Raw genomic sequence first — 17,455 nt, 5'->3', positions numbered from 1 at the left:
CTTATTTCACCGAAGACTTCTGGCAAACAAATGGTTGTATACCAATTAGAAATTACTGTTCTAAGATCCTCTAGAGGCACTGTTGCAATATGACCGGTTTTCCCTAAGGAACAGGCCACCATTTTCTTTGAAGTGTTTCGTGCGCGAACAACTTTTGTTGGATTAGATTTATCTTGGGACACCCATACAGTCAATTGCTGCTTACTTGCGGGCTCATACGAATATATCTATGATCCACCTGTCACGATTTTATAAACGTCTTTCGAAGCACCGTCATTGAATTTCTTAAGGATTTATTTGCATCAATCGACACGAGCTTTTTGAGCTATTGCCAAATTGTGTGGAATCCAACGCGAATATATCTTTTGCGCAGCTAAGTGTTCATGTAAAATCGCGTATATGCTGGCGGAACTAATGCTTAGGGGTGCTTCAATCTCACAATAGGTGACATGACGATCTTGTTTAATCACTTCGCACACAGTATCGATGTTTTCTGGCAGCCCATTGTGGACGATCTTCACGAAATTCGTCGGACAGCGAACTACGACCACGATTGAATTCAATAAACCAGCGATACACGGTGGTTTTTGATGGAGCTTCATCACCAAAAGCCAAGTTAAGTTGATTGATGCACTCTTGTTGTGGTAATTTATGTCAAAAATCGTAAAAAATCATCACACGAAAATATTCATGATTCAGTTCCAGTTTTTTTTGCCTAGACCAAACTTTCAACTAAATATAAAATAAACAAATAGCGTCCGTGTGATAAAACGTTCTGAGTACGTATATCGTCAAAAATGTCAAACTTTACGATGGAACCGTCAGATGGGCTCACATTGAACATCGAAGTGCTATTTATAAGTTGGGCACATTCAACACGGCAAACTGCAGAAAATGAGCAAGGGTCGTTAAAGGCATTTTACTCTTACACGAAAACGAGCTACAGGAAGAAATCAAAACAGAAAGAGATCTGGACATCCCAAATCTACAATAAAGCAGGAAGATAAGTTTGTTGTAATGTTATCAAAAAGAAATCGATGCTTAACTTCGCCTCACGTTACCGCTACAGTAAATGTAGCAAGAGAAAAGTCAGTTTCAACTACAACTGTAAAAGGATTTTTTGTGTCTTCTAGTCTGAGAGGATACGAGGCAGAAATACATAAAAACTGGAGGGAAAAAACTAGTAAAATGTTTTAAGGATGTATGTATCAAAATTTTAGCTTGTTGATCTAAGAAACGTAGGTTTCTATCCCGATTAAAAGGCGAACAGATCTCAGAAGTATGCACTTTGCAAATTGTTCATCATGGTAATGATTAATATTCCTGGACGTCTCACAAGCTTTTGACCAGGTATTGAAGGTCAGGTCATGAAGGGGCATTTAACTGAACATTTACACCTATTTCGGCTGGAGTTCCACAAGGTAGTGTCTTGGGATCATATCTATATCTGCTCTATACTGCTTATAGCCCAATAAAAATATAAACGGTATTTGGAACATTTGCCAACGACACAGTTATAATGGCAAAATATATATCTCTGTTGTTTAAGGCTGTAGAAAAAGAGCAATTAGCAGTCAATAAGATTTATGTCATAAAACAGACTAGAGACTGGAAAATACAGCTTAATAACTCCAAATCTGTTCATGTTGATTTTGCGTTGCGGCGAAATGAGAAAAACCAAATTATATCACTGGACGGATGCCCCATTAATCAACCAGAATAGAACAGAACTAAATATCTCTATCAAAAAGCCAATCAGATTAGAGTCAAAGTCAAGCAACTGCACTGATTAGTCGGAATATACTCTCAACTTGACCTAAAATCAAAGATATTTGTTTATCAATCATAACGCCAATTTGGACATATTTGGTGCAAATATGGGGTTGCACTAAAATATCAAACCAACTAGTAAACCGAGGTAACCCAAAACAAAATTCTACGATCAATTACCAATTCTTATCGCTACATAACCAACGAAGAGCTGTACAATGACCTCGGAATCAAATGGATACATGAAGTGATCCAAAATTTCACATTAAAACATAAAATAAAGTTGCTAAATCACAGCAACGTGGATGCAATACAGCTGCTGTATAACACAGAGGAAACCAGAATATTTAAGCGAACTAAACCACTCTAACTTAATTAGTGTATAAATATATTCTTAAATTTGGCTTAAGTAGATTAGTTTTATTTTAATTTGGGAAATACATATTGATGTATTAATCCCGTACTCGCCTTGCTTGTGTATGAATGCAATTACAACAGAAGATTATCAATGAATTTGTAAATTAAGATTGTACTAAGCACACCTAATATAAGATCTAATTAATTTAGAAAAATGGTAATGGTTGGGGGATGCTTTGGGCTGGGAAGGCTACCTGGAAATGCAGTGCTTTCTAGAGCAAATACTTGTGGGAATTTGTAAGTACAAAGTGAATGGAAAACGCTCGATTCCGAATACTTCAAAAGTAAATAAAATATTAACAAGGTTTGTGAACATGTTATTAAAAATTGGTCATAATGATCATTTTGATAAAACCAAAATTTAATTTAAAAAAATGCATATAACTCTTTGTAATAAATATATTAAACTATCATTAACAAAATGTTAATCTAGGGATTAATTAAGATGTATCTCCAATAAATGATAACTTATTTTAAGTTTTATTATAGTTTTTTAATTACCTTTTTGTTTTCAAACTTTTGAACGATAAAGTTCTACTTTCTGCTATGGTAATTTTATCATGTAATATATCATGTATCTGTAATGGATCAACTTAATGGAACTGTAATGGAAAACTTTAACTAAACCTTCTTTGAGGTATAATTTCGCTTGGGATCTACTGCAGAACAGGCTGATCATTGATTTTCCATAAAGTCACAATTTGTTGCGTATAATTCATTTTGGATCAATCATGAAAATTATTGATCATCCATGATTGTTTTCTGTCTATAATTTTTCTCATCTTTATGATTATTATTCATAGTTCATCCAATATGTTATTCAACACTTAGTTAGTATTCGGAAGCAACAAGTGTCTTGTGGCTGTTACAAGACAGGAAATTCTGGAAAAATGTTGGTCTTCATTTGATAATTATATCCAACCTGTTATTGAAATGTTTCCAATTATTAAGGATCGTTCATTTACAGATTCCCTTTTGTATTCAGATTGTTAACCAGTCTTTTTAGTAGACGTTTTAAAAATGTTAATAGCACACTGTTTACACAATTCCTGTTCTATTCTACTCTAGATACTCGACTTGGCTTTCTGCTTTTAGTCTTCGTCAAAATAAAAAAATACACAAAAATGAAATATTTTGCAGGTATTGCTGTATATATAAATATTTCTTTTGGATACCTCGTAAAAGAAAAATGAAAGAAATTAGTTTTATTTAAATGTGTAAATCTATGGGTTACTATATAATTATATTATTAATGTAGTTCCCAATACATTCTGAGCACATGTTACATCAACTTTAAAGCGTATTAGAGAAAAGCCGAAGCGTATGTGTTGCGTAAAATATCTCTTTCTACTAGTAAATAGGAAGTAGTTTCTATTTCGTACATGTATAATATAAAGTGGAGCAAACATGTCGCTTAAAGAACATTACACTTTTACGGACAGGTATCCGACCTACAATAGTTAATTTTTTTATATCTCTGGATATTCTATTTTTAACACAATCAGTTCGATATATTAGCTTACGGTAGCCATATGTGATTGTAAACATTACAATACAATTTATTATTATTATAGTGAAATTCAGTACGATTGTTTGTTTTTTCATTGGCTAAAAATAACTTAGTAATGGTTTATTAACTTGGAAATATGTATTCAGAACAATTTACATATACTGCTTTAGTTTAGATGTTATAAAATACTATGTAGGTTCATTATCTACTTTACTTTAATTAATGAATTAGTTAGAATTGTATAGTACATATTTGTTTATTAGTATTACCATTATCATTATTTTTATACTCTTTTCACGTCTAGCGGTGGTCTTCCAGAAGTTTCAAAGAAAGTTTAGAGGACACAATTTAATATTATTGGGTGAATGTTTATAATGAATTCTTTTTTGAGATAAATAATTTTTTATGTTTTCAATTACAAAACTAGATCTGGTCTATTGGGCGTTTGTTTTATCAGTGATGATTTTAATACCCTAATAGTACAATTTGTATTCATTGTTTCCACGATAGTATTGTTTAGTTCTACTTGTCATTTTCATTGCTCCAGTATATGTTGCATCTATACAATTTATGATCTTGTAGTGTTTGTATATTTATTACGTCTTTGCATGTGTTCTCATCTTTTTTTTAAATATAAATTGCCATTTATTGAGAGGAATTGGTGCAATATATGTTACTCAAAATATTTTCCCTCATTTTCTACAAATTTCTGGCAATATGGCGATACTGTATCAAAATAAATGTAGGTAGATTTAACACTGATGCAATTGTCGATCAACTCTTGCAATTTATCAGAATTTCGAAGTATTCTATCCAGACTATGCTTCACTGATGTGAGTAAGTGGTAATCAGAACTCTTGAAACTAGTGATTTAGCATCGTACTGCAAGAGGTTGACTTTGCGTCTGTTACTCAATATGGATAGTATTTTTTAGTACACGTTATTGTTCATAATACACTGGATTGTCATCATGTGTCAATCCCACAATATGCACAGCAAAGCTTTATGGCCATAAATATTCTAACTTATAATTTTGTGTAATTGGTATTGTTCTAGTAGATCTACTTTTCATCACCAACCACAATACGCCAAGGAAAACTCTTGTTTTTTACCTGACAATCAATTGATAAGTTTTTTGAAAGCTCTTTTCGAATTTGAACTGCATTGATACCAAAATCATCAATTTAAACTCATTTTAGCCAAAACCGATTTGACCAAGATATGACGCAGCAAATCTCTGCTAAGTTTTTGGTGTATTTGATTGCCTTCAGTAGCATATTTCTACAAATCAAATATCGAAAGCAATGCATGTTGAAAGTGCGATTCTGAGCATTTCATGACTAAGGTTTACATACACTGAAGAACTTAGTTATAAACGGAAACTGATATTTTGGGTATAATACTGTAAAAAATATTGGTTTAGGTTGTTTAACAGTTCTTTACATTAATACCTCGCATATTCACTAATATCGTAGTTGAGAATATTATACTTTTTCCTTATTCCTTTCAGCTCATTGTATATCTTTCTTTATAAGATTTAGTATAGTATTGAACGGGTTTTTTAACACATCAAGTAATCATTGTTTGTATTGCATCCTTAATTATGCCTTGATTTCTGTGTGGATTATCTATGTGTTTCATATTCTGCTATATGGTTTCATTTTTCATTGTTTATGCTTTTTGAACTCCCTTATTTGTTAATATTTATTTAATGATAAATACTTATCCCAAATTTTGTTAGCTAGATAAATGTTTCCATAATTGTAAATAATACTTTAAATTGTGTTGGCGTCTGGAACTAATTCTTCATCGCTCATTTACAGTATATGTCCTATAAATTTTCGATGTTACACTTTCATTATTTGTATGTACAGATTTCTCTAGATTTCTGTGAATTTTACTAAAAGATTGCTATATATATATATATATATATATATATATATAATATGATATGTATATAAAAATATATACATATCAACAAAATAATACAATAAAAAAATAACACTGAACTTACTGGCTATGTATCAAAGTACGTTCTGTGTTAAAATATCTCAAACGTATATTCTAAGAGCAATGGTTCAGATCATGAATATTAACATATTTTTTTTCTTTCAGATCGCCGTGGAACTTTCCTTACATTTTTCCTATTGGCTCTGAATCACATCTTTCCTGGTCTATCGCTCTATTGTGACAAAGCCTTCACATACTATGAAGAGTACGGCCAGAATTCCTTTAACGTCACTTGCAAGGACATCACCAAAGAAACGGAACACGTACTAGAAAACATCAACATCAACAACGAAATATCATTGACCATCCTGAACTCCACGCTGGAGAGCGTCACTCCCTCCCTTTTCAGGAATGTCAGGAACATCAAGATCCTGAATATCATCGATTCACACTTCACGTACGACATCCGACTCGCCATTTTTAACAAGCTCGGGAAATTGGAAAGTCTAACCATAAAAAATACCACTTTTTTGCTAGCCAATTTCACATTATATGGTCTAGATAACTTAAAACATTTCCAGTTTAGCTATGATAATTTATCATCCATTTCCAAGCATAGTCTGAAGCATTTGAATAATCTGGAAAGACTGGAGCTATATAATAACCAAATTAAAAATTTACGGGACGTACCTCTCTGCGGACTGAGAAAATTAAAGATTCTGGATTTGTCGCAGAATGTCTTAAGGGATTTGGATGAGTTCTTCTTCCAATGTGATGGGGAGCAAGAACAAATAAAGCTTCAACTAAACGACTCCGTTTCACGACCCAATATATATCGTACCTCATTTTATAATATTAGCGGACATAGTGTGGATATTAGTGAGTTAGATTTGAGTCAGAATAGCATACGGACACTGGGCGAGTCCCTGGAGAAACTGGAGAAGCTCCGCTTCTTAGATCTGAGTTTCAATGAGCTGACTAAAGTTAATAATCTACATTTTGCGACATTGTCCCGATTGGAGAAGCTGGTCCTCAAACACAATCAGCTTCAACACTTTCAAGCCTCCATATTCGAGAACAAAACCCAATTACGAGTGGTTGACGTATCCTATAACGATCTCAACGAGATTACCGTGTTCAATGTCCCGAGACTTCAATACCTTAATGTGGGATATAATAGTTTAGTCACCGTCATACTAAGAAACCTACCAAACCTCAGGGAAGTCCATTTAAACGACAATAATTTCGCTGAAATCTCACCGGATGATTTCGAGAGCCTCCCCAATCTATTTACCATCAATTTATCAGGAAATAAACTATTTATAATCGACAGATTATTCAGGAACATTCCGACAGTCAGATATTTGGACTTAAGCAGAAATGCCATCAGTAACTTATCAGGAAATACCTTCAACAACCTCACAGATCTCCGAACGTTGGACCTAGCGAACAATGCGCTGACCTCTTTAAACGGCGACCCTTTTTTGAGTCTCGAATATTTGGAGGTGTTGAATCTATCCTCAAACGCCTTGGAGTCTTTGTCCTATTTCTCTCTGGAACCCTTACAGAGTCTCCGGACGCTGGACGTTTCCTCTAATAAGTTGAAATTCATCGAGTACGACGTGATACTGTCCCGACTTCCCGGTCTCAACAACATCAACATCAAATACAACCTGTTGACGTGCGAGAACTTGTCAAAACTGATCGTGTTTTTGAGGAAACGTCATATCGGATATACTCACACCGAGTATATGGATTTGGAGAACATAAATCAGAATATCGCGGGTATACCGTGCAGGTCGATGAATAAAAACCTGATTGTGGAGGTCAACAGTGTGGGTGGAGGAAGCGCCGCGCTGTTTACTTTCGGAGTCACCATGATCATCATTCTGGTGTCCGTGGTGACCGGTATTACGTCGTACAAATTTTACGTTTATTTGAAAAGAAGGAATTATCGAGCGGACGAGTTCGAGTTAGTTGATGAATAAATTGTATTATTCCATATCAGTATTTAAAATAAATAGATTTTTAAGGAATTGCTTGTCGTTTTAATTTCGAAAATAACCAGTCATTCAGGAAAATACAATGGTCAGTGATGAAAACATCACATAACTTCATGGATGCAACTCGAAATATTAATATTACTTAAAAAGCAAAATTTGTATAGTCATAAATTCACCTCATTCATCCTAAAAGAATGTTCTTGGACAGCATGTATTTCGATAATTGTAAAAAAAATCTGTTTTTTTTAATGGGTAAAAAATTGGTAATGGCTTGATTCCTACCATTCCATTGTATTTACACAAGCAAGGCGATTTTATTCGAAATTAAAATAAAACTAAACTACTTAAGCTAAAGTTAAGAATACAGTAAACAAGTTTGTGTTGAAAATTCTGATTTCTTGCGTGTTGCTCAGCAACTATTGCCACGTTGCTGTGATGTTGCAATCTAATTTCATATTTTAAGACGAAATATTGGATCCATTTGATTTCGAGGTCATCGTGTAGCTCTTCGTTGGTTACATATTGATTGTGTTTTGGGTGCGTTGGATTTCTAGTTGGTTTGATGATTTAATGCAACCCCATATTTACGCTTCATAGGTCCAAATTGGATAGACTGATAAACCAATCTCTTTGATTTTAGGTAAAGTTGAAATACTACCTTCGACTAACCAGTACAGTTGTTTAACTTTTTCAATATGCTCTGCTTATTTTCTAACATGATATTTCCATTTTAACTTACCATCGAGGTATATGCCGAGGTATTTAGCTGATTCTACTTGATGAATCGGGCATCTGTCAAGTAATATAATTAGGTTTTTGTCATTTCGCCGCAACGCAATATTAACATGGACAGATTTGGAACTATTCAGCTGTAATTTTCAGTCTATAGTCCATTTGTAGATCTTGTTGACCACTACTGATACTTTTCTACAGCGTGACACAGAAATATATCTTTTGTCATGATGTGTCGTCGACAAATATGCCAAGTACTGTTTCTTTTGTTGTTGGAGAATATGCCCCTTCATACGAGACTCTAAATTTTCTTCCTAAAATATATGATTCCAGCAGTCAACAGTAATTCCGTGGTAACAATTTGCTCATTCTGTTTGTTTGTTTGGTTTATTATATTTTTAAAAGCAATTCGCTTTATCTTCTTTAATCTTTTGATCTGTCTGTTTCCTTTTCCAGGTGTTATTATTCGTGAACCCCATGTTCTGGGCTTAACTTCAAATTCCCCTCCAATAATGAACGTTGGGCCTAATTTTAAAAATAAATCTCTGTATTATTGTTGTGTTGTTTTTTTATCTTTGTGGACATGCGCTAGGGTACACAGTCTAGCTGCATGTATTTTTTTTTTGGGTAATATAGTAATCAATCACTTTTATTGTTATTTTCGGTTTTATTACCGATAATCTCGACAATTTTCGAGAAATTATACATAAAAAAGCTAAACTATATGATAGAAAAAAGAAAAATTATTCCAGAACATCAGTTTGACTTTCGCAATAAGCATGGGACTATAGAACAAGTGCATAGATTTGTAAACAAAATAAACACTGACCTAAATGCCAAAAGATATTGTTCGGCCGCTTTTCTAGACATATCTCAGGTTTTTGATAAAGTATGGCATAAGGGCTCACAGGTTAAACAAAAGAAACTTCTCTCTCATCCGGACCGACCGTTACTAAGGTCGTATCTCACTGATAGACATTTTATTGTAAATCAAGAGGATGAACGTACCGAATTAAGTCCCATATATTCAGGAGTTCCGCAAGGTAGTGTACTGGGTCCAGTACTGTATCTTCTGTATACGGCCGATCTGCCCAACACAAAAATAACTACTGTGGCAACATACGCAGATGTCACAGCAATCTTAGCATCCCATAAATATCCAGTCACAGCATCAACAAACCTACAAACCCACCTGGAGCAAATACAATTATGGTTGAAGACATGGCGCATTAAAGCCAATGAAACAAAATCCACGCATGTAACGTTAACCCTGCTTAGAAGAACATGTACCCCAGTGAATATCAATCATCATTAACTCCTCCAAGCAGAGCATGTTAAATATCTTGGTATGCACTTAGATCGACGCCTAATTTGGTATAAGAACATACTCTCTAAACGCACACAACTTGGACTTAAATTGTATCAAATGTATTAGCTCATCGGGCGTAAATCCAAGTTTTCATTAGATAACAAGGTAACAGCTATGGGGTACTGCTAGCAAATCTAATATATCCATCATTCAATGGTTCCAAAATAAGGTGTTGCATGCCATTGTTGATGCTCCGTACTATATTTCAAATAAAGTGATACAACGCGATATTCCTCTAGAACCTATAACGAGTGTAATCCAATGTGTTTGTGTGAAGTACTTCGAAAGAGTCCCGGTGCATCCCAATGTACTCGCTAATCAGCTAAATATGCGACGTGACAGTGAAGTGTTTAGACTAAAACGTTTAACACCACCTGATCTGATTACTGGACATATGTAGACTTTAGAATAAGCTTTAGAATGAGACTGATTAATTATGATAATATTTTATACAGAAGATTGCTTAATGAAGTGATTTTTTACATGCCATGTATATATAATATAGACATAAGAAATACTTATTGCCAGTAGGGCAAATTGTGGACTGTCCAATATATTTATTACATCCGAATATATTTCAAAACTTGTACCTGTTGAGTTTGAAAACCCTATTGGAAGATACTCAGTTTGTGACTAGCATTCCTCAACTAGTACGTATTCGAGAAATAAGCCATGAGAAAACAGGAATGGTCTATTTTATATTTATAATATTTAATACAATGTGATATTCATAAAGGAAAGGAAATAATATTTGAAAAAAACCTTTTGAACATTCTCTGTTTTGTTTGTACAAAGTATAAATCTGATTGTGTTTTATTCTGACTGATTGTGATTATATTGTGACTATAAATTAGTTATCAGTAATATTATATCACTTTAAGTTTCATGCATAAACCCCATTTTTACAAAGTTGAATACTGTTAAATTTGTATTAAGTAGTTTAGTCTCCAACATTCATTGGATGAAAGAAAATGTTGGTATTTCATTGGACATTGTTCAGAACTATAGACAGGTTGTTTCAGTTCTTTCGGATCACCTCAAAAGAGAAGAAATGATGGAAAATTCCTTAAGAGTTGGAAAAAAAACGAGTAAATACTTGAGAACCAGAGACAGAACAATATTTTCAATGTGCTTAGAAATAAACGTATTTTTGCTGATGAACATATGTACTGAACTAGTTTGTGTTCCCAATGACAGATAGAGAACATATTTTGTCATAATGTGAGAGTATAATAAAAAAATAAAAGCTGAACATTGATAGTCATAGCTACTGTTTTTAATTTTACCATTTCTTGAGAAATTAATGTTTTTAAAAGAATTATGTACTCACCTATTTTGATGTCTCTACCATAGCAGTAAACGACGGTGATGAATGCGAGAAACACACACGTATGCATCTTTGCTGTGGAAAATATTAAAAGTAGGTCTGTGAAAATGGTGACCATAAATCCGAACCAAGAAATTATTCATATCGAAAAAATTGTACGAGAGACGGTGGTTTTCTGTGTTATCACGAATTTATGAATTATTAATTTTTAGACGAGTTTTTACCAGTGGCGTTGGTCAAATTCATACTAATCAGTTAAGTACAATTTTAATAAAACATAATAGGATCACACAGGTCTGGCTAAAGCTGTAATGTCTTAGTCCTTTATATACCAGATGTAGATCCTATTGAATATATTTCATTTTACTTTATTATAGAATGCAATAGAGCAAGCAGTATTAATGACAATGATCTGCAAAAATTTTGGTATGTTGGAAACGCAAATAGTATGGAAAAAATCTAAGACGTCAGAATTTTTTTAATAAGTTGATCAAAGGAACCTTAAGACGGTTCTGTTTTACAATCCACGCAACATGATGTTCCCAAAGTCTAACAGAGCGAAATCAAGAGAATAGGAGGATTGCGGAATAAGACGAGATCGATTTTTTATGAAAAGTCGTGTCTGTGTGTGTGAAGAATACCTAAATAACTCTGAATGAAGCTTCAAACGAATTCCTCGAACAATATTGCGATTATTCTTAAGGATTATAAGGATATAAAGACTTTCATTGAATAAAACCGCGAAATGTTGAGAGAGTACTTAAGTCTCCTACTTTAGTTTATTTAATTAATTATAATAATTGATTTTAGGTTGAGTGATTGCTTAATTTAATACACATTCAGAATATAGAGCTTTAAAATGAAAGTTGGCAAGGGAGTAATTTTTAATTGTACTGTAAACTCCTTCTTAGGATTTCATGGGAGACATCTATTGTTTTTATAAGTATGTGGTAATGTTGATTTAAGTGAAATAAGCTGTAGTTAGTGGACTTAAATGTTTAAGTTATCATTGAAATTTATACGTTTCACTCAAGAAATAAAGAAAAACAGTTGAGCAAACAATGAAGTAAATATTCCACCAATTTATTTGGTAATGACTTTTATTGAAAGTATACTTCTTCCCAATTAATCCTTTGATTTTTGTATTTGAAATTATAACAAAGTTCATCATCTTCTTCCATCGATATCTGTAATCTGACAATCTACTGATATCTCCCAAGTAAACATTAATCCTAATTATTACTACTTTATTGTTAGACTAGCGACCCGCCCCGGCTTCGCACGGGTGCAATGCTGATACTAAATTAAATACACTACAGAAAAAATATGAACGTTGTATATAAAAACATAGCGGCCCGCTCCGACTTTGCACGGGCATAAAATATATATGCCTATGTCACTCAATGAAAACATGATTAAAATCGATCCAGTATTTTTGGTTCATTCATTACTGCCCTTGGCCTGCACGCATTAAATTTGGAGTAAAACAATTCCTCTTCCCCTATACTTACTATGAAGATTTCCTGCTATCTTTGGAATATATAAATTCATACAATTTTTATTACATTACACATTTTTAAACGCAAATTTTAAATTTGTAATATCTCCGAAAATATTTGTTTAATTTACATGCTGTAAGGAACCATATTGATCTATATTAATTGCACACTGTATTTAAGGTACTTAATTCGATAAGGATTAATGCCGTATTGCTTAAAATAGCTTCGGAAATAAGCCATTTTCTCACGTAAAAAGTAAACAATAAAAATGGTTAATGTGGGTTATCCCTAAAAGATAAACATATACCATCGCGGACTTTTTTGTAAACCTTTTTATGGTGTACAATACTGTAGTACATTAATTTGATCTAACTCGTAGGGTTAGGCAGCGTTTTTGCTAATTGCTAAATAAGCCTAAAAAAATAGGTTAATTTACGACATCACGTTAGAAACCTCTAAAATTAGCAATGTTGCCTTAGTATATTATGTATTTATTATACATATGAACCTTCCTTTTGAATCACTCTATCTATTGAAAAAAACCGCATCAAAATGCCTTGCGTAGTTTTAAAGATTTAAGCGCACATAGGGATATAGGGACAGAAAAGGCGACTTTGTTTTATACTATGTAGTGATGTGCATAGTTTACCTGAGTAGTTTACTTAATTACTATTTACTATAATTTACTTAATATAATTTTTAATATAACACGAAGATATGAGGGGAATCAAATATAAACGGTAATTTTGTAAAATTCATTTATTGGTCAATAGTATACACAAACTAAACATATAACATTTTTCAATGTAATACCTCCATGCTCTACACAGCATATATGCAATGGCTTTGAATATTAATTACTAGTATTATTTTGAGCATTATATACAATATATTTTGAATAATATGTAATCTTTGGTAATAAAATGGATTGTTAAAAACATTAAAGATATTAAAATGGCCATTATTAAAATTTTCTGTAAACCCTAGTATTTTTAAACACTTTATTACGTCCCCAATGGAAGTTATTAAAAAGGATAATCGAATAATTTTTAGCAGGCGCTTTACGAAACAATCCATATATGCTATGTTTAGACATTTCGTGGCAGTAACAATATCCGTTTTCAGAAGGAACACCAGAACTATTTGGTTTCCAGTAATGAAGCCGGTTCAAGATGTTCAGGTCAATATGAATATTTCGATACGTTATCAAACAACAACAGTGACATCTTCTCATCTGTTCCTCATCATTCTACAACATAAAAAAGAATAAACTTCAATAATAGTGTTTGAAAACGTTGCCATAGCAATGAAAATTATCAGCAGCGGTTGCCATTGTAACGTCACTCCTACAGGTAAAAGTAAAAAAAAACTTGGATAGGATTTGCTTAAAATACGTCCATAAAAAAACGGACAAAAGAAATAAAAAACTTTAGATTAAGTTATTTAAGTAGCTTAATAATTTCGTTACATTTCTAACATATAAACATAATGTGTTACACCACTGTGTCCCATATGTCGGTATTCTTCCATTAAATTTGATTTGTCCATTAGACGGGTTTGTGTTTATACCGCAATAGTTTCGATGATTTTACCCAGTGATTTATGATATTTGAATAACTGTGAATTATGGCTGTTCGATATAATGTCGCGGGAGAAGGATAAGGACACATACTGGAGTGCTTTGAAAGCTCGTCATGAATAATGGAGCGCGTTAGCGATAAAAATCGAATCAGTTTATTAATGTTTTGCAGATAATCAGAACGTTATTATTAACCATTTCAGTAATTTTTATAAATTATATGCCTGGAGTCTTTTCGATTACCAAGCATTAACATGGTTGCCATTAATGAATAATGAGGTATGATAAAATGAAATAGTGAATATGATAAAATACACCTTTTTGCTTTTAAGGAATTTAATTTTAAGATAATTTCGCATCCTTGCCGGCTTGTTTGGCGCTGTGGTAATGGCGACAGGACGGTTCTCCTGCTGTTGTGATAGTCGCGGGTTGCTGGGGCATGGTCGTAAAATTATTGTTGTAATTGTCCGTAAGAAGAATGATTCCAGTCACGCCAGTAACTAGGCTGGGTAAGACCGAACGTCTTCTGGGATGATCTCTAAGTTGGTCACTCGCTAGTTGGTAGGCTTCACGTCGAGGACCGTGGTTCGAAGCCCACGTTAAAGAGTAGGTCTAGTCCATATAAACCCTCGTCGATAAGAAGGAGATATTTTTAAAGAATTACGAACCCTTTTTTGTTATTTTTAAGAGCTTTAAAAAATTGCAATATTTGTAGCCAAAATTTAGAGCTAAACAACCTTTTCAACGACCAGCAAGAATCGATTTGTTAGTGCCTGTCCTCATCATCATTATCATTAAATTATCATTGATTAGTTCGCTCCAAGTTTTGGTTTCAGTAAATTTGAATAGATTTTTTACATATTTTCGGGCTTTTGATTCACATTTACTTACATTACATATAATTACATACAATTATAGCATGTACAATAACATCATATATAATTATAGCGTAGTGGTTTAAATTCGATACCTATACGTTTGTACCTATACCTACCGTCGTTTAAGATTCCATTAATTATTTCAATATTTCAATTAATACAATAGTCAGGTGATAAAATAAGTTATCAATTATTTTAATAAATTATCTGAGATATGACCCATTATTATTAGGTTCATCATATTGATTCATTGGGTATTTCAACTATATTTTCTCCAAACTCACAGAAATTTGGTGCCTTATAATCTGACACCAGGCACACAAATTCTTGAAATGGCAGATTATGAACATTAACATTTTTTAAATCTTTAATCTTTAATTTCCTGTATAGTAAACTGAACCCGAATATTTTAGATAATCTTGAACTAAGACATGCTTAATATTCACTTTATAATGTCAATCTACTATCGGGTGTATTAATACAAGGTTAAAATATACTGGAAAAGCATTATTAAAACTTTTCACTAACTTATAATAAATAAATCTTTTATCGTTACCTTAAAATTGTACATAATAAATTGTTATTATATAAGCAAATATTGAAACCTATATGGACATACGGAGTTCAATTATGGGGTTGTTCTGCAAAGAGTAAAATACAAATTTTTCAGAACAATGTCTTGAGAGGTATAGTGGGTGCACCCAAATACTATAGGACTGATTACCTATATCGATACTTTCAGATACTCACTGTCAGTCAAAAAATCAAGAGAATTGTAAGGGGGCATGAGGAAAGACACCATTCTCACACGAATATTGAAATATTACAACTATAGGATAGCACCAGAACAGGACACAGACTCAAAAGAATCAAACCATCTGATCTTGTGTGGTGTTGTGTAGTGAGGTGCATATATAAAAAAATTCAGCAGTGACATGTATAAACATTATTTCACCAGAAACTCAGATAAGGCCGATAGGTCCTCCTAATTATATACCTAGATTTAAGTTATAATAAAGACAATTGTAGGTTAGACGGAAACGACTAGTAACAATATATTAATTAAATAATAAAAAAAACTTAAAAATATTTAATATCTAATATTTTTGGTATCATAATTAAAATATAACTGTATAAATCCAAAGTTAAAAGACTTCTATATAATAAGTTTTTTAAAATACCAATCTAATTTAGTGTTTTCTTTTGGGCAGAAACCATACAATCAAACTTGAAACTAAAGTTACTTAAGTCTTCTATTAGTTTTAATTTCTTCTGAATAATAATTCTGTATAGTATATAAAATATTATCTTTTACACTTTAATCTAGGCGATTATTTTGTTTAACTAAAGACTGTTTATTGTGTCATATAATTCTTTTTTGATTTATACAATACTCCAATATTATACGATTCTCAATGAAACAAATATAAATTTTATCAAAAATGTTAAATCAATATCTTGTGGGACATGGTCATTGCATTTTACAAATATTCTGTTGGAACAATTACTGAAACACATATTAACATTATCTAGACATTATGAAGTGGTCTCTCAGGAAATGGTGCAGACACCATGTTGAAAAATTGGCCCGTTTCCTATAAAAACGTTGATAGTAACAATGTTTATAGTAACAGTCCCTCGTCCAAGCAATTTTCTTAAACGAGATTCGGGATTTTACTTTTGTTTCATCTTTACTCTGCAAGATTCACTTATTTGAAACACTCTGATTTTTATAGATTTACTGTTTGTTGATAAGGAATAAGATAGGTTCGATATTAGTGCCTGCACAGTACAACTGCAATATATTATGTGTTTCTAATCACTCTTTCACTTTCAAAACGCAACACATATTGGTACAATTGGTACATGTATTAATCAAATTATTAATTATCATATTATATAAATTTTTCCAATCGTTCTGGCAGCATTCTTATACAGCATTAAAAGAACGATGTTATTTTGACAGTGATGTAACCATGGACCCATTTTCGTACTTCTTCAGCATCTTCTTTCTTTTCTTCTAACCTATGGCCAAGCATTGTCATACAGGGACATAACTGCAAGGTCTGTTACTCGCTGGTATTTGAAACAATACGTCATTTAATTTGTTCAATTGATATCGGTAGACATTTGCAGTAATAGTTTCATTCGGTTTTAGCAGCTTGTATTATAGCATTAAACCTTATTGATCACACCTAAACCTTATGGTCCTGAATATTCCTCTGCGATGTCTGTGCGGATGGTTCTCCTAAACTAACTTATGACTTTTTGCACTTAAGATTGTCGTAGTAGATCCATCTTTCATCGTCAGTCACAATATGCCTTCGAAAACTCTTTTCTGAGACAGCAATATTGAAACGGTTCTAAATTATATTTTTAGTCAATATATGGTAGCTATTTTTCTTTCTTTTAGATCTTCCT

At 32.6% G+C, this 17,455-nt stretch overlaps 2 protein-coding genes across 2 annotated transcripts in view; one reads left to right on the top strand and one right to left on the bottom strand.

Annotated features, from left to right (window-relative positions):
* Positions 1 to 7,683, top strand: part of LOC143198145 (CD180 antigen) — a 28,183-nt gene extending 20,500 nt beyond the window's left edge. Inside the window, exon 3 of the mRNA XM_076407154.1 lies at positions 5,813 to 7,683. Coding sequence (XP_076263269.1) covers positions 5,813 to 7,635 — 1,823 coding nt within the window. The 3' untranslated portion in view covers positions 7,636 to 7,683. The remainder of the gene's footprint in view (positions 1 to 5,812) is intronic.
* The window catches only part of Ir8a (Ionotropic receptor 8a), a 66,943-nt gene extending 55,731 nt beyond the window's left edge, over positions 1 to 11,212 (bottom strand). Inside the window, exon 1 of the mRNA XM_076407150.1 lies at positions 11,082 to 11,212. Within this exon, the coding sequence (XP_076263265.1) occupies positions 11,082 to 11,196 (115 nt within the window). The 5' untranslated portion in view covers positions 11,197 to 11,212. The remainder of the gene's footprint in view (positions 1 to 11,081) is intronic.
* Between the last annotated feature and the right edge of the window lie 6,243 nt (positions 11,213 to 17,455).

Source organism: Rhynchophorus ferrugineus, unplaced genomic scaffold (assembly GCF_030347505.1).
Source record: "Rhynchophorus ferrugineus isolate W39M unplaced genomic scaffold, kcgeb_rfMv2 rfM6, whole genome shotgun sequence".
Taxonomy (NCBI): Eukaryota; Metazoa; Arthropoda; class Insecta; order Coleoptera; family Curculionidae; genus Rhynchophorus; species Rhynchophorus ferrugineus.
This window is presented reverse-complemented; position numbering and strand designations above follow the sequence as displayed.